The sequence below is a fragment of the Thunnus maccoyii genome, chromosome 24 (assembly GCF_910596095.1).
Source record: "Thunnus maccoyii chromosome 24, fThuMac1.1, whole genome shotgun sequence".
In the NCBI taxonomy this organism is placed as follows: domain Eukaryota; kingdom Metazoa; phylum Chordata; class Actinopteri; order Scombriformes; family Scombridae; genus Thunnus; species Thunnus maccoyii.
The window spans coordinates 3,938,075-3,956,677 of record NC_056556.1 but is presented as its reverse complement, the minus strand read 5'-3'; the positions used below and the strand labels follow the sequence as shown (position 1 = coordinate 3,956,677).

Below are 18,603 nucleotides of genomic sequence, written 5' to 3'. Positions count from 1 at the left end.
ACGACTGTAAGGTTGTAAATAAAGAAATCAGGCACAACTGGAAACAGGTCAAAGACAGGAATAAAACACTGTGTTGTAAACAAGTTGCGTGACTTGTTTAACTTTAATGTCCTCAGACTTGATCATGGATGCATCATCTGAAAGACGTCACGTGTCTGGTGTATGTAGAATGAAACCAGCCGTCACTCAGCGTAGTGAATTATATGTCAGCCGATAAAGTGAACACAACCCTGGCATGTTGTTTCAGTATCAGTGGGATCAACCTGGATATTAAAGTAAATAATTAAGCAGCTCTGATTTCTTCTCCGTCTCTCTCTGGCTGCAGGGATGAGAACCAGGCCTCAGTCACGTCAGCTCCGTGACATCGAAGCGACCGTGACACCGCAGCAAACCGGCGATGACGGATGCCTTTTTGTCTTCTGCAGTCAGGCCGCGTCGTCTGGCCCGCGGACGACTGTAATCGCACCGACAGGTGACACATATGTGGAAACCAGAAGATGATGGGGGAGACTACTTAGATCATGTGACCTGCACCTCAAATGCCTCCTCCGAGTATTATAAGTGTCTGAAGAGTTTCACTGTGACATCAGATGACATTTAGGAAACAATCCTTGTCCTTAAACTGATAAAACACCATCATTTATAATAGCAGGCTGCATATTTTAGACACGTTGACTATAAATGATCAAGAAGATTATTGTTTCCTAAAATTATTTAACATTTTAGCAACAGATTCATAACTGACAGATGCTGCAGTTTACATGCTGTTACTTTGAATATCAACACACTGTATAATTATCATGTTAATTAACACTTAAGCCAAAATCATCAAGCTAAAGTTAGTGTTTGTTTTTTCTCCAGTTTAAGGCTTAATTACCCATCAGCACTGTTGGTTTTTGACCACTTTCCCCTATTTTTAACATTCTCTCCTTCTACCATCAGTGGAAATGGTGAGTTTTAGCTCAACTAAAGGCCACTAAAGCTTCTTTTATTGTACTTATGTGTCAGAATGACAATGATTCATCCATCCATCCTTTCTCTGAACCACATAGTGATTCACTAACGGCCGAGGACAACTAACCAGCAGGATTTCCTCTCAGTGTCAAACATGTGGACACACCAGGTTGAAGGGACATCACATCCTAAAGTAGAGTTTACACACCTGCATTAGAGTACAAAGATGTTTTTTTAACAAAGTAGTAATCATGTTTCAAAGTGACCAGTGTAATATCGCTGCTCCCAGTTTGATAGTGAATCATAACAAAAGACTTTAGCTACAAAGAGTCGTCACTGTTGTAAAATGCAAAAACTGTCACTTCATTATTTAAACTTATAATCTGGTCTTCTTCATATCAGTCAGACTCTTTCTTTAGTTCAATTCACAGCGTTTTGTCTTCTTGAAATGCTCTTTTACCATCTTTTATTTAAAAATACAACACGCGCAGTTTTAAAATGCAACTAATAATGGATGACAGGAAGTTGAAGAATATATATGTATTATTACTATATATGCATTATTAACATATTCCAAGTACAAAGCATCATATTGTAGTCATATAGACAATAGATGCTACACTTATAGTACTGCTTTTATTAGGATTACACTACAGATTTACTGTAGACTATATATGTTTAGAACTGCAACAATTAGTCCAAAATTATGTGATTGCAGCTTCTTACATGTGGATATTTTTTGGTTTCTTTAGTCTTATATGATGATAAACTAAATATCTTTGGGTTGTGGACTGTAAGTCGGGACAAGATAAGACAATTTAGGTTGCAAGGTTTATCGACACTATATACTGCAGCTATTAGAATACATTGTCCTGCATATACAGAGAGAACACTTAACATACGCTTTATGGCCAAAAGTATGTAGACACCTGAACATTAACACCTGTATGTGATTTTTGAACTGATAAGATCCTCCTCTCTACTGGGAAGACTTTCTTTCCCTGCCTTCCTACCTGGCTGCAGGAATTTCAGTCAGGCCTTCCAAAAACATTTTCTTTATGTGTGGAAGGGCATTGTGATGTAGAAACTGGAAAAGGCCTCTCACAAACTGTAGGGAAGCACACTGTATGTTGTAGCCTTAAGATTTCCTTTGTCTGAAACTAAGCAGCCTAGCCTGAACAAGGGGGGTAAAAAGCTCCAGTATGTAGAAATTGGTGTCCACATACTTTTGGCCATATGGTGTATAACTATAAGCATACTGTACATCCTTTCAGGGATTGATTCTAGTGTTTTCAGGTGGATTCAATACATACAGAGGACTCAGTGTTCAATCTTTATATTTGAACTTGACATATTTTTATTCTGGACATTTAGAGAGTATCACATTTGAACATATACCTTCATTCACTGTGGTCTAATTATGACCAGTTCCCCTTGAATGATTCTTTGTACCTTCACAGCAGGGCAGCGCCGTTTGAACCAGATATTTGTATTTTGCTTGACAAACTTCAGAGAAACTTTGCAGACTTCTTTGTCATCTGTGGCCCAATTAGTAAACAAATTTCTCAGCAAACAGTGAAAGCTAAAAAGAATATATATTTATATATATATACTCCTGTAGGTGGATCATTAGTAGGGAATAAATGAATCCCCCTCAATGCTGCGTCCTCACACCCCGACTGTTTCAAAGGGCAGCGACTTGTTTTGTGCTGTCAAATCCCCTCGTTGTTTATTAGTCGGAGCGTCCTCGATGAGCGCCGCGGAACCGAATCCCGATTCTTTGCCCCGGCTTTTCGTCTCAAACACATCTAAGCCGGCGAAGCTTGTGATAGCCCTTGTCTCCTCTAGACATAGCAAAAGGCCCACGGGCCGCAGAACGAGATGCAGCTCAGTTGGAGCCCAGGGGAGGCAGAATCCGGTCCTATTTGTCAGAGCTTTTCCATCGTCACTTTTTCATCGACGGGCAGGCCTGGGAGGCGGCGGGGGGGCTCTAATGTACTTGCGCCGTCTTCCTCCCCGCATGAGTGTTTTCTGTTTGGCTGCTGTCACTGAGAAAAGACACATAAGTACTCGCTCTGTATCTTTTCACACACACTTTCTCTCTCAAACACACACTCTGCGGACGGAGCGATCTGCTCTCCAGGGCTGAGAATTTTCCCCTCTCTGTCTTTATCTGCTGGTAAATGTTGACAGACCAGTGAACCTTGATGTCGGACTGTGACAGGCTTAGCTGTTTTTGTAAAGTGTTGGGGTGAGGAAAAAAGAGAAACAAAAGGGCCTCTGGTGTGTTGGTTAGCCATCATGGCTGCTCAGCTCATAGTCAAAGGACCTCTAACACCAACCCCGGCTCCGGCGTTGAGGCGAGCGCTCGGCTGCGCCCGGGTCGGCCGGCTCGCAGACCTTTAGGGAAATGGCTGAAGGGTTCTCGTGTTTCAAACCCGGCTGCACCGTTCAAATTAATGAGGGGATTGTCGGCATATCAGAGTTGATGGGTGTGACGAGCGAGGCCCCAGTACGGATCCTGAAAACAAGGATGCTCAGGACAAAATTTACTTCAGTGGAAAGCTGAAGTGTCTTTTGGCCTAGTTTCTGCTGCACTTGTTAAGTTTTGGATGCAGAAGAATGCAGTTTTTTTTAACAAATGCTCTATCATCATCTCACCACCGACTTTTAGATAGATAGAGATGGATAAACTTAATTAAAGTCAAGGGAAGACCACACGCTCAACTGAGCAGCAATCAAAAGAAGTTTGACTCTTAAATCTTGAATCAAACCCTGTTTTTTTTTTTTTTTTTTACAGAAACATTTGTCTGATTTCAAAATTCATAACGGCTGTCGACTTGTAGAGATCTGGTCTTTTTAGTGTTCATATTTATTAATCCCTAGAGGCAAAACAGGGGGAGCAGCTACGATGATTCACATCCACCATGTTTGAAGATAATCTTTAGTTACAGAACAGAGAAACAGACTCGTGACAGTAGAAAAGCGGCTCTGAGGTCCCGATGTGATTTGATGTTTGTGGTAGATATTCGATATCTACCTATCTGCACTTCATATTTGTTATGAAGTACTTCACATCTTTAAGTTTGAGCTTCATCTCTTCAATTTCACTGCCAAAAACTGCAAGTATTTAGTGTTTCCCATCAATTTTCACCTTCAATGAAAGAACGTTTAGACAATCAAAGGTCATCTGGGCTTGAAGTGGACTAGTTCGTTTAATCACATCTAAAGGTTTACACTATACTTGAAGTCGAGTCATTTGTACACACAAAAGTGACGTGAAGTGGGTGAGATTGTGAGATTGTTGGTTTTGGAAAGTCAGAAGCAGCCCGCCCTTATTCCAACACTGGAAAGATTTGGAGGGACGGGGGTTTCGGATAATGTTAGATGACCAAGAAGTACTTTGTTTGAAGTATTCTGACGTCTTAATACTCCATTTACACCTGGTATTAATACGCAGTTTGTATCTGGATACGTTACATGGATAATGACATCTGGTCGTTGGTTTTTAATAAGGATCCTCTTTATCTCGATCCTGCCCACATTGTCAACTGTTCTATAAATGCAAAATAACATATCGCAGGTGAAATGTAGCAGGAAGAGACGTAGTTAATGACCTTTCAACCTCTCAAATTTGGCCATATTGCATATACGAATGTCACCTCACTGTGAGACTGCAAAGACAGACTTTGACTATGACTTAGATTAAATGAATCAATAGACTCCTGTTGCACAAAGCGGTCTAGTTTCTGTCTAGTTTGCAATGATTCTGGGTACATTAAGACCTTTTTTCAAACTAAAAAAACCAGGCTGACCCAGCAATCATGTCAAACCGCTTAGCTGCGATCACTCCAGCAGCTGTCTGGAGAAATTCAACAGTTACAAAGAGTGTAAAAGCACCAAAAAGTTCCCTCGGCCAAACATAAACGTCTGTTGATGTCGTCACTGCTGTATATTTCCAACAGGTCTCTCAAAACTGAACAAGTAAATATGAAAATCTCTCTTAGTTTATGTCCGAGACAGTCTAAACTCATAAATCTCAGTCCAATATTAAGTCTTTTCTTGGATTTTTGTCTCTTATGTCTAAATACTAATGAAGTTTTCAGCGTATCTGCCTCCTGACAGCAGCTTAAAGATGTTAAAAAGGGAAAGCAATCTTTGAGCTGAATGGACAGTACAGCTCGCCTGCATAAACCTGTGACAGGAGGGTCATGAGTTGACCTTCTTTTTCTGGTCTGAGCGAAAAAATATTGTGCAGATCAAGATGAGCAACATCTTCCTGAACCCTGAGAAGCAGCCGGATTAATCCTGCACAGACAAATTAAACCCAACATGAAAGTATGTGAGAGGATCTCCGTGTTTTTAAAACTCACCAGCTGCAGTTCAATCTGTGGCTGGAAGTGTCACGGGCGCTCACCTCTCCTCGTTTGATATGCTTCCCCTGCATCTTTTTTCCTCCCCCCCTCTCCGCTTCCTGTGGGAACCGCGTTTGTCGAGCGGCGTTTCCCCTGACGAGCCCGATCGGGTCACGTCTGAAACAACCCGCCGACGCGAGACACTCGATAAAGACACAAAGGTGAGGACAAGACAATGAGGTGCGGCGTTCGCGGGGTCCCGACCCCGTCGAGGCTGCCGAGCTTTGACGGTGACAGCGTCTTCCGCCGAGGATGTCGCCCTGACACATCAGGAGAAACAATGGAGGCCCGAGCCGGGAGGATGTCGCTAAGTAAATTAAACCGGAGTCACATCGGGGCTTCTTTGAATGAAGATGAAAATGTGTCACACACCTCTGTATTGTAGCTCGGTGCCACTAACACGGCCTTCGGGGAGCGAGGAGAGAAAATTGGATTTCAGCTGCCGGCGTTGAACTGGAGGGCAATTTAAATGCATTCCTGGTGTCCATCAGTGATGATGTGTCCTTGAACAAGACTTCCTGTTGGAGAAATTACACAACTAAAGTGCTCAGAGGACACTGTACTTGTGGAATCTTATATTTTCTTATATAGTGTGGAACATAAAGAAGCATTGCCGATTAAAACCGATCAGGGGTCTTCTCTCTTCTTCTTCTCTTATTTAACCCTCACCAATATGAGACATACTCACCTACTTCTCTGTCACACTCTACTTCCTGTTCTGCCATTGAGTATTAATGTTTCTGAGGAAGCTGAAGTGTGCAGGAGGAGGTGCAAGTTTAACATAAAAACATAAATGTCGGATAAAATGTTTAAAACTGTTTTCAGGAAGATTTTCAGGTTCCCTGGATGTCACATTTTAGGTCAATTTTTTAATTATTTGAATCATTTTTAATGGATACCCACTGGCTTGTTTCTCAGATGCTGAGCAGATGGAGTAAAGGGTCTTAGACCAGCAGATTGTCTGACACCCCTGCTGTTTTTATTCTTTATCTTTTGGGCTTTTCAGACATCAGAGGTGTGTAACAGAAAGTGGCAGCATCACTTCTTCTACAGTCTAAAACATCCTGTGTGACTTATTATAGTCATGTGATGACTGACGGTTCTCTGTCAGAAACAAAGTGGTTTAACATTGTTAGTGCCGTAAATCTCTAGTCGTTGTCATGGTGACTTTGAAGCTAGAGACGACATCTCGTTCAAATCAATGTCGGTTTTAGTTGCTTAAACTTCGTCAGACCTTACCGTAATTAAAGATGTGATCAAAAAATGCTCATCTGAATCATTTTGCTTATCAAAAGCAGGCTTGTTTAAGCTTTGTCTGCAGTAGAAGGTGAAGCAGGTACAGCAATATTAATTATTTAAATTAATCACATGATCTCTGTATTGATGCACCTTATGCACCTTTCATCAAGCATACAATAGTTTACTTTTTGGTGTTCCTACTCAGGTTTTTTATGTGTAAATTGAAAATGTACATTGAAGCAGATGCATGGAAGAGTAACAAGTGTTTCCCACAGAATTTGAGCAGCTAATTTTAATAATTTAGTTTAGTAATTCTCTTATGTTATGATCTGTTAGGATCTGTTTTGATCTATCGTATGCGATTGCACATATATGCACCCGTTCCTGCACACTTTTCATGCACATAATTGAAAGTAAGCAGTAATATTTTGCAGCAGCAGGATGTTAAAAAGGTTAATTTTAGCAGTTTAGTTTCATGTTTTGATTAACATTGAGAGAACATCCCTCCCAGTATAAAATATATATTAAAGTCATGTGATTAGAGACAGTTAAATGTAGAGTAATGACCTCTGAACCTGTTTGATCTAAGCTCAGTTCTCATGCACTCACAGTGGAAAAACATCCAGGTCTTCTTCTTCTTTTTTTTTTTTCTTTCTTTCAATAGCTTTCACACCGCTGATTAAACTAAAGCTGAGCTCATCGTTTCTCCTGCACATCCTGAAGGAAGCCGTTTTCTCCCCCTCTCATCCTCGCACACATTTCCAGGCCTGTCCACTTGTTTTTCCTTTTTTTTTTCCCCTCTCTCTCTCTCTCTCTCCCCCCTCTTTTTTCTTTCTCTCCCTCCATCTCGGGGAATTCACTTCACTTTAATTGTTTGACAGTCTTTTCCTGCCTTTATGCCACGGCCGCAGAAGGTACCGAGGATTTTTCCTCCTTTTTTGAGGCATTAATAACATTCCGCTCGACTGATTCCCCGGGGCACAACCTCATTATGGCTTATAGGCAGAAAAAATAAACTGTCTGTACCGCCTGGCAGCTTTTTTCCCTCCTTTTCTCAGAGAAATGAGGAGTTGGTGTAAAGTGCCTGCTTATAAAGCGGTTGTCTTGTTGCTAACTAAAACACATGTCCAGGGTGTTATCTGTTTCCCTGACAGAAAGTGACTGGCTGCTGTTGACGGCAGTCTGCACTGGGTGGCAGCACTGTGGGTGAAATTACACAGGAGCTGGATTCAGAGCTGGGAAATCTGTGTAGACACATTTTTAATAGGAAAGATCCTTATTTGAGTTAACAAACATCATTTATTTGTCCTTATCTGGTTTGGTTCGGTTCATTTTTCTGATTTTTATCTTGTTTTTTCTGCATCATCAATTTTAAGAAGTGATTTAAATCTGTGTTTGTGTGTTAGACACTGATGGTTTATGTTGAGTCGTTTATGCTGTCCTGAGTTTTCATCAAGCTTCAGACACATGAAAGATGAAGAAATGAATCATATTTCAGCTGTTGACAGTGTGAATGTTTGTGTAAAGCAGGCAGACAGTTGATAGATAAAGGATGGATGATGGAAGATAAAATTTACCATAAAAAAGGAACAAAAGCCATAAAATAACAACTTTTGGAAACATACTGACAAATAAGAAAATATCTACAATAACACTGAACAAATGAACCTGAGAAAATGAAGAATAGTCTGCAATTATATTCTTAAAAAGGACAAAATAACAGTGATTAGAGTGTCAGCGTCTCAAAATCTTTGTGTTCACATCTTAATTAGTTGTTGATTGCTTCTGTAAAAGGTTAAAAAATAGTGAAAAATGATCATCTTCAAATGTCTCGTTCTGTCCAGCCAACAGTCTAAAACTCAAATATATTTAATTAACAATCACAGAAAAGAACATTTCACATTTTAGGAGCTTAAACAGGTTACTTCTGCTTGATAAATGATGATTAAATACAACTTATGCTGCTGTTGACTAATTATTTCATAGCTATATGTGTTCAAACTCTCAGAAAAACAAGCTACAGGCTTGTATCATCAATTTTAGGATACTTAAAGATATCACACAATCACACAATGTCACTTTAAGTCTTAATAGTAATAGAAAAAGAACAGGAAGTACTCAACATACAGTAAAACACGCCTCATAACTCCAGTTTACCGCTGCTCAGGTTTATAAAACACATTTCATACTCAGCTAGATTCCTCCAAAGATGTATCTTTGACAAATCAATCCTAAATCAAAGTCCACTTACAGTACTAGGTTTATCCTGAGCTTTCAACCCTATCACACAGCCTTCATAAGCATATATCTCTATGAAAACTGATCCACCTGTGATCGTGTGTTTTGAACTTTTATATCTAAGGTCAAGACTGAACTTTTATGCTTCAATATGCTTCAAGTTTTTCAGCATACATTAGATATTTTCATCCACGTCGGTGTGAAACAGGACTTGTGCATAAATTACCCAAAAGTTAAAACATTTTTTAAAAACATCAGATCATCTGAGGGCAGAGAAAGCACATCAGTGTTTTCATCTCATTCACTTTATTCAAACTGGAAGCCGGCCAGTCTGCTGCTGCCGGACACACAGACGTCTGAGGTCAAGCGCTTCGCTCAAGGGCAGCCGGGCATCAGTAGGTTGAGTCGGAGAGTCCGTCCTCATTGACACGGAGCAGGAAACGTGCAGCTTTGACAGCAGAAAGGCCAGACAGGCGGTCGACTGACAGCCACTTTGAATATTACAAGTGAAATATCTCAACTTCTAAAACGTCACCTCTGTGACTTTTTTTGAGAATCCGCCGACATCCGTTGACCTCAACTGTGACCTTTTGGTTATGAACCGACTTCCTCACAAACTCAACAAGGAGAAGAATCTCTTGTTTTAACATTTCAAAAAAACAAAATTGTATGAAAGAAGTGTTGTTGTTTTTTTAACCTACATCAACCCTCAAAAATGCATAATCTCTTTTCTGTGATTTGTAACATTTTAATGAACAAAAGGAGACAAAAGTGATTCTTTTAATCACCTGATACTTCTCTTGTACATTAGTTTACATCCACAATGAATATTTAACAATTTTCCTCAGTTTCCTCCAGAATATTAAAGCATGGCCTGAATAAACAAGCATCAGCCGAAATTATTACATTTTCTTGAAACCACAGACTTTATATAAAGATGGACGCAGTGAAATGACGTCACATGTTGGTTTCATTGGCGCCAGTTTGAAGCTCAGAGTTGCAGCTAATGGTCGGCGTCCTCTTTTCCATTTGGAGCCAAGACCTTTGCAAATAAGGTGTGCAGGGTGTTGCCTTTCACGCTCTAGAAACACGCCCCGCTACCTTGGACCCAAGCTAACGCTAGCTTACTGGGAACACTAAGCGCAGCACACTTGGGCTAATGTTAGCTACTTTAGCTTAAATTGTGCTAACAGGGCAGATATCGTAATGAAATAACATTAAACTTAGTCTCACTCACCCACACAGCAGACATCAAAGTCTTCAAATGACCACCAGCACACTTATTAGAGGGTCTGAATTTAGAGATTGAGACCATAATGACTCGTTTCTAGAGAGAAGTTGAGGGTTTATGAGCGGGAGTCAGTTGAAACCTGAGAGTTAGCATCATGCCGCTTGCTTGAAACACAAGAAAATGCAGACACACTGTATCACACAGCAAAGGCCTTTTTGATAACTAAACTTGATCACATTGAACGTTCACTTGCAGTAAATAATCAGATCATCACATCACAATGTTGGGGAAGAAAAGGCAGAGTAGTTTGACTCTAGCTTTCAGAGTTGACAATCAGGTGTGAATGTGTGAGTTATTTTGATTATCAGCAGCTGGATTCATGTTTAACACAATTTTTTTGGTAATTTCCTTCCACTAAATGACAGAACTCTCATCTAAAATAAGTTAACGTGTCCTAATAGTCCATAAAACAATATAAAAACGTAGAATTCATCCTGATACGCTCTTCCAAAATGTGTTTTTCGACGTGGTTTCATGCATGTTTCCACCCGACAGCACTGACACAAAATGACTGACGGTTTTATCCGACGCAAAGCACAAAAAAAATCTGAACTGTACAAACACTCCCCCCTCCTCCCAGACAGCAGCAAACACAGTCAGTCACTGCCTGAATGCACACAGTGATTGAATAGTCAATATAAAGCAGATTTATCATATGTATATATATATATGAGACATGTACACTTGCTGTCCGGTCTCTTTGTCCTGTCATGAGCTTCTCTGCTTCTTCTTCTTCACTGAGAGAAAATTCCTGTACACTTTAATGTTTCTAAAAGGTTTTTTTTTCTTGCACTCAATTTATATTCATTCAGTTAAATTAAGGGTTCGGTTTGTTGGAGAAGGAGTTTAAGCGTCAATACGACTTCAATCAAGCCGCATGAATTTCAGTGAGCATCCAGGCAAGGTCTGCATCAAATCCCACTAATGTGCCTCCCAAACAGATTTTAGCGTTCTTGTTATTGAGTGAAGGGTTGTAATTAAAGGCAGGTTCACATCGATGAATATGGGTTATTTAGCTCAAAAGATAATTTCTGGTGATGCTTTACATAATCCTTAAAATATACAAGGAAGCCCTGCTCTTGAGAAAAAAAAATATATATATATAAATTAATGGGAGGGCTAATGGACATGTTGATGGCATTTCGGTAAACCTAATAAGAATTGATTCTTGGTTGTGAGAACATTTTCATCCCTCAAAAACCTCCCCCCCCCTCCCCGTGCTTTACATGTGTAATGAACCTGCCCGAGCATTGATCAAAAACAAAAATTGGAGGAGTAAATCTGCTTAAAAAGCCCGTCTCCCCCGCGTCTGCCTGGGCTTTGTCCTTGCAGCGAGCTGGCCAGCACTTACCGAGGTGCTATATGTCTCTTAAATTACTAAATTGCCTTCTGGCCCCCTTTGCCTTCTTCCCCCCGCGATGGTTTGCGAGCATTAGTCGAAAGTTTTTCCCGCAAATATTTAATCCTCGCTGTGACTGACAATGTTGTCAGACCTCCGGACGGGTTTTACACCGTTATTACAAGCGCTCCTCCGTCCGTGGCACTTTGGATTATTCAAGATTATGTTGTAATCCCTTTAATCCTCATTGCATTAAGATTTCAGTCAAAATACGGCAACAGTAAAGTAGCACTCAGAAGCAATGAGGTCTTAAGCAGGCGTCATGATTGGGCAGCCGCCTTCATTTCCTCCCTTTTTTTTTTTTCCTCTTTTATTTATTCTCCAGTCTTTCTACATTGTCAATAAGCCGAGCAACAGATACGTATTTGCTTTTCAAACGCGACAAATGATTTATTCCGGGCGGTGAAACCCATCTCCAATCACCGCGGAGGAAAACACATATTTACCAGCTCGCAGTGACAAGGCGAAGCAAAGACAAACTGAGGGCGGGGTTGCGTTCACAAGCACACTGAGCATCCGAGTCTCCTCCAGTCTGTGTCTGGGAACTTTTCTGATGAAATATTTGTCTCCGGCGGTGCGTCCTGTGGTTACTGTTCAACTGTTTCTCCCTTGACTGAAGTTCTCCTGCTGCTCTATACAGCCCTTATCTCTCCTCGCTTGACTTCCCGCCATGCCAGAGAGCTTCCAGCAGACTCCTCTGTCTGCGTCTCGAAGCTACATGAATAAAACAATCCCCCCCAACTTTGAAACTATGGCTTGTTTTTTTTTTTTTTTTTTGTGGTGTGTCTTTATGTATCTATAAAAGATAAATCTGCATCGTGCAGCTGCGTGAGTCTTGACAGGATGCAAATCCACGCAAATACGGACGGTTTTTGGAATGAGCTGAAGCCACTTTATTTACAAATCACAATAAAATCATGTGGATCCTGATGTAATATTCAACAAATGACTCACCACGAGGCCTGATCAGATTCATGTCAACCCTCCTCTGTCACCTCGTATAAAAGCCGGAGGACAATTGTTGTTGCTGTTCAGATTAAACTACTTTTAATATCTTTTACCTCACGTGACCTTACAATCTCTGTCAGCTGTTGTTTTTTTTGTTGTCTTTAATAAAATTACTTTCATCTCTGAAGAGTTAGAGTTCCACTTCACCAAAGAATGACTCAACTTTCCCTGATTTTGTAATAGAAACCATTTTGTGCAGCCAAGTAGTGTTAAAACTACCGAATATGTCAGATTAAACTGCAGAAAATACATATAAAATAATGCAGCATATCAGTTTTATTTCCATACGATGTGACGGCACAGCTATAAAACATTGTTTGCATTAACATATTTCTGTTAAAGTAGGTGTGAAGTGAAGTTTTGCAACAAGCAGATAACTGTAAAAGTTTGGGAAAATGTAAAATGTATTGTTTTAAATCTAATTTTGAGTTGAATTGACTGAAAGAGGAATTCTAAAAGGATTAAAGTGATTAAATTTAGCAAAGATCTAGTAGTAGATAAATGTTAAAGATGGTATAAAATGTCATAATGAAGTAGAAATACTTACTTTACTGCTGCTATTTTACTGCAGTGATGCAAGAAACTCAAAAACAGGAAATCAAAAGCTACTCATATACACTTTAGCATGAACACTAAAAGAAATGAAAACAAGATTATTTCAATTAAGAACTAGAGTCCAAGATTGCTTCTCTATCCTCCTCACTGACTGACCAAACAGCTCCTCTGTCCTCATGCAGAAACTACAGGATGAAATGTGCTGTTTTTTCCTTTTTTTTATCAGTGCTGACATGTTTTCACTGGTATTAAAGAGCTTCAAGGCTCAGGAAGAAGAATCTGATCAGGTCTGAGGGAGATTTTTAACAGCATCATCCTTAATGTGATCACTGACGCTCCACTGATCCACACCACAAACCACCACAAAAAAAAAAAGAAGAAGAAAGCCTCCTGGAGACGTTCTGTGTTTTTCCGTCATTTTGCTTGATCTGGAAGATACTTGACGGTTCTGTTGCTTTGTTTCATGGGGTGGGGAGGGAGGGAGGAGGCTTAGAAACGCTCGGAGGTGAAAGGAGAAGCGGGTACTTGTCGGTGCCATGGCTCTCAACTTCAAACCCTTTAAGATCTCTAACGCCTCAGAGTCAGACTTCAAACTCGCAGCGAGAGTCGTCGAGAGAAGACGAGCAGGGTGATCCTGAGCGGAGCGGATCTTGTTCTCGGTGCTACAGGCCAGCCGTGTCTCTGCATATGTGTGTGTTCATGTTGGTGAGTTTTGCCTCGACTCGATACCGCGTCGAGCTCCGGGGGGGGGAAGCAGCCAGACGGCACGCAGAAGAACGGAAACAGAACAACCTACAAAAAAGCTTTTATATCACTAAGTTGCTTTGCCAAATAATGTTTTGGAGGATATGCAAGTTCTGCCTGGATCATGTTGACAACTTTTTTCCCCAAAAGAGGAAGTGTGAAGGTTTTATATCCCATAAATCATGTGGAGGAGGAGGATGTTCATGTCCAGCATCCCACGATTTGTTAGGTCACTAAAACACCTGGTCAAGGTCAAGGAAAGGTCATGTTTTTTGGTTAAATATTGGATATTAAGGCCTTGACCACACGTATACGGACCCCCTCCAGTCGTAAAAACCACTACAAACGGTCAAACAAGCATTCTTGACCAGCAGGTGGCGATAAAGTCTTCATCAACGATACGTCAAATACCAGAGAAGAACATTCTGAGCTTACTTTCCTTTGGCAGTAGTTGTTGTTTCAGGTTCATGCTCATCACACAAAGCAACAACGAGCATGTGTGAATTGATTTGTGACATCATCGTTTCCCAAATGCTCCGTTTTCATGTCCACAAATAAAAATATGCACTTCAGAAGGCGTTCGCATGTGGATTAGAGGCCACAATGTAGAGGAAAATTATCATTTTGCAAAATATCTGCGTTAGTGTGGACAAGGCCTAAATTAAGCCAGTTTTATTGACATACAACACCCATAAACACCCTTTATTCCAGACTCTCAAGAAGGACAAACTGCTCTAGAAAACCCTTTAACAGAAAAACCTCAGGAAGAACAACAGAAATAAGATCTGTTGCATTTGTGCATATATGAAGAAAAGTCAGAAACAGCAGTAAAAGTTCAATGAATATAATACCTTGTTAATGTACTATAAATTTGTTTTTTTCTCGAATAATCCCAGGAACATTACATTTCTTACTAAATGTATTTTCAGATTAGATTAGATCAGTTGTAGGTTTATTCTGGAGAAGTTTTGTCAAATTTAACTGTCTTGGCTTCGGTTTGTTGACTACAAATTTATAACCGGAAGCCTGCAAACTGGGGTTTGGAGTTGGAAAGACATTTATGAAGTGGGTCAGAGGAAAATATGCTGTTTAGCTTCATTATGGGAAATGTAGGATTCCCTTTTTTCTCAAGTTTGAACCATACTGGTGACTAAAAGTCAGGTTATCTCAGCCTAAAAACTGTCTCTTCTGTGTTTCTGTAACTTGTGTAATAGTACTTCTTTTAAAAAGTATCAGAATTATTTGGGGGGTTTTTTTATGGACAGTAGATGTTACTTCTCATACTGTAGATGGAAATCTTCAATCTCTCCCTTGAAGGTAAATAAAGCTGCATCCAACTTAAAAATCGAATCTCTGGCGTAACATCATCTCATCTCGTTGGTATGTAAAATGTATACTTGTGCAGATGACAATAACACTGCAGGGCTGCGGGATCCGACTCCCACTGGAGCCACCCACACTGCAAAAAAAACACAACGGCACTCTGGGAACTCAGAGGCACTTTGGTAGATGCTCCGAAGTTTTAGAGAACTACCTCTTCTATCTTGTGGCCTTTTGACTTTGTGAAAGAGACAAGAGTGGACTCTGCGGCAGGATGTCTGTCTGGTTCGCTGTGGTGTGTATGTAGGGGGGGGGTAAAAGTAGGTTACAGTTTGCTTTTAGGACATGTAGCTAACCCCCGTGACCCTGGCTTGGATCCTGCTCCCAGACACAACAAACACACACTTCTCCCTGACGGTCGTGGCCTCCAGGACTCTGCTACCGGTGTCAAAGTGCACGGGCAGCCCGGAGAAGCTTTCACATAGCGGTAACACTCAAACCAACCAACCCATCCTTCCCTCCTCTTCTCCCAGCCGCCGACCCTGCAGATGTGTGTGTTTTTTTTTTCCTCTAAACTTGTCCCCAACCTCTGTCCTCGTAACCACCGTTATCATCTCCGTTGTGTCGCAGCAGATGAGCGGTTGCTCTCCGCCGGTTGAGGCTGAAAAGGTTTGAGTTTGGTTGAGTCGGAGCTGACGTTTTGCCTTTGGATGACCCCGTATCGTGTTGACAAAGACAACAGCGGCGGTTGCACCTCGCTCGAAAAACGTCCCCATGATTACGCTCAAGGGTTAAACTGACACGAAGACTATTATAATGTATGTTTGTCCCCAGACTCCTCAACTGTATACAGTGGCAGTCCTGCCTCATGCATTTATCCTTAAATATGACATTAAATACTTCCTTTAATACTATACTGTGAGATCAAATGAGAACTTGCCTTGTCCTTGCAAGTTTTGAGAGCTGAACACGAGTCAAACCGGATTCTTTTTAAGCATTTTCTCTTTATTGCATTGCAAAAATGTTCTTATCAAGTCATTCTGGTCTGTGATTGAGTCTTTAAACCTGCAGTTTTTTAACTGAAGTTGTTGACATATCATCACTTTTTAGGTTGATATGTTGAACTTGTTGCTTATTTCCACATCCAGCAGTTACAGAGCAACATTATCATTCATTTGGAGTCGTGTTTCTGTCCACCTGGTGAATTTAAATCCAATATTTACTCTCTTTAAATCTCTGTTTTTGCTCTCTACCAACTCCTGAGGGAAGGCTTTTTCCTCGTCGGCCCAAAACGACGCTATGAGAGCGCTGAAAGTGAACCAAAACAGTAAAGTTTCAGCTGAAACTCACTATAAATCTCTATGTCTGTAAAAACAAGCAGAAACTAATTGACGAGATGGACGTGATAATACGATGGATTAGATTTGACATCAGTCATTCTTCGATAGTATACTTCTTTCCATCTAGTATTATACTTTCTTATCCAAATTACTCAGAGCCTGAACATGAGTCAAACCTGAGTCTTTGCAGTTTATTTTGGCCACGTTGCAAAAAAAGACTGAGTCATTATAGTTGTATTTTCTAAAAATAAGTGAACTTGTTTCCCTTGATTGTAGAGCAGCTTATCATACTTATTAGTTTATATACTTGTCATACTATCTGATGGAATTGATACTTGCTAATCCTGTATCTTATCCAGAATGTTCCCTGCGAGCTTTAACAGCCGACAAGAGGAGAAAACCTGACTCTTTTCCAAGTGTTGTCATCTAGCAAACGTGCAGCAGCAGTGCAGTAAGTTTAGTGAGACTTAAGCTCTCTGCATTTCTGAGGTTTCCAGTTAAAGAAAACAGGTCGCCAGTGTGTTTCAAGCCGGTATCCGGAGAGCTTTCCAGGGAGCACTTGCGTGAAATGTGCGAGATGTTCCCGCCAGCGCACTCGTGTTTCTTTTCCAGTTTATATGAGTCGCAGTATACACATGCCATAACACAGAAATATTTTGTCAATAGGCATATACAAAGCACTCTTTAGGCCACAGGAGAGCCATGAGAGAGTGTCCAATGTTTTTAAGAGGTCGATTCTGTGTTAAAAACAATGGGCAGTAAAAAAATCCCCTCGCTGGAGGAAAATAGCCACTTTCACCGCGGCTCCCAGGATGAGTGTTTACACATGCTCAGCTGGATCCGTCAGACCCCACCTCGCTGCCGACCTGCGCCGCCGTACAAATAAACAGGAAGGCCACAGGCACTTGGATGAAGGCCACACTCATAATTCACCAAAAGCAGTATATTTTACAGAGGGCCGGGGATGCTTTGGTGTGGCTCCAGCAAAAGGAATAAACTGTTAATCCATAAAAAGGCACACTGGTTATGCGATACAGCACTTAGGTGCCATCTGAAAGCTCCATATCCTTTTAGCACTGGCCCTCTATGAGCAGCGCCAGTTGATTTGGATGGAAGTTAAAAGGGAACTGTTAACAATGGGGATCATATAACATGGATGTTATGGTTGTTTGTTAGAAGCATATTTATGCGCGAGAACTGCAGTTATGAAAAAAAGCTGGACACTTTATTGCTGGGTATAGAATATGCATGAGTATAAAAATGTCCAAAACAGCTGGCATCTCAATGAAGTTCTCTCCACAAAATTACTATTTCCATCAACCCACTGACTCTTAGCGCTTGTAATTTAGCAGGATGTTGACACCTTTTGGGAAGAAGCTCTGATTGACAGAAAGTGTTTATCTGGTTAGTGGGAAACAACAGCAGAAAATTGCCCGCCGTTTTCAGACGCTTCAAGTTGTCTCGAAGCTTGAGTGACTACTCCAACCCCTTCATTTAAGAAGCCGAACTGTGCCACAAAAGAGAGAGAGAGAAAAAACCCCGTCCAGATCTTCTCTCCGCTACACTTAGACGAACGCAGCAGAACATGAAAAGCAATCTTCAAAAGCTATCTTTATCCCTTCTGCAGTTTGAAGTGCTGAAATTAAAGTTGCATATGGATGCCATCAAGACGCGAGCCACTCGGAGGGGGGTGGGGAGGGGGGGGGGGGGGGGGAGAGATTAGCGACAACATGAGGCATCTGTGCATTCCTTTAAACCATGTGTGTCCTGGTCGACTCCCGCGCTCGCACAGCTGACAGCGATGGGGTGCGCGACTCATCCGCACAGATCAAGCCGTGATAATCTGAAATTGCCTCTTTTCAAAGATCTCTAAGTCCAGACTTGGGTTACAGTAGAAAGTCACAGCAGCGGTGTCATATGGTCAGCATTTCACGGAAGATCTCTGAATTATCCCGCCAATCAGTATCAAAAACCCCCCGTTCCTACTGAACACAGTGAAGTCTTAAGAATCCACTTTCTAAAAGGGCCTAATTTTTATGTAGTTTATAACTTTTAGCTTGCTTTATAGATCGGCAATAAGCTAAATTATCTATATAAGGT

At 40.9% G+C, this 18,603-nt stretch overlaps 1 protein-coding gene across 6 annotated transcripts in view; it reads left to right on the top strand.

Annotated features, from left to right (window-relative positions):
* Positions 1 to 18,603, top strand: part of LOC121892109 (kynureninase-like) — an 80,427-nt gene that overhangs the window by 29,909 nt on the left and 31,915 nt on the right. For 4 of the 6 annotated variants that reach the window (XM_042404933.1, XM_042404932.1, XM_042404934.1 and 1 more), the window contains one exon: positions 326 to 472. The exons of 1 other annotated variant lie outside the window; for it this stretch is intronic. In XM_042404933.1, coding sequence (XP_042260867.1) covers positions 328 to 472 — 145 coding nt within the window. In that variant the 5' untranslated portion in view covers positions 326 to 327. Of the gene's footprint in view, positions 1 to 325; positions 473 to 18,603 lie in introns of those variants that run through there. One more of the 6 variants, XM_042404935.1, reaches the window with a different exon arrangement.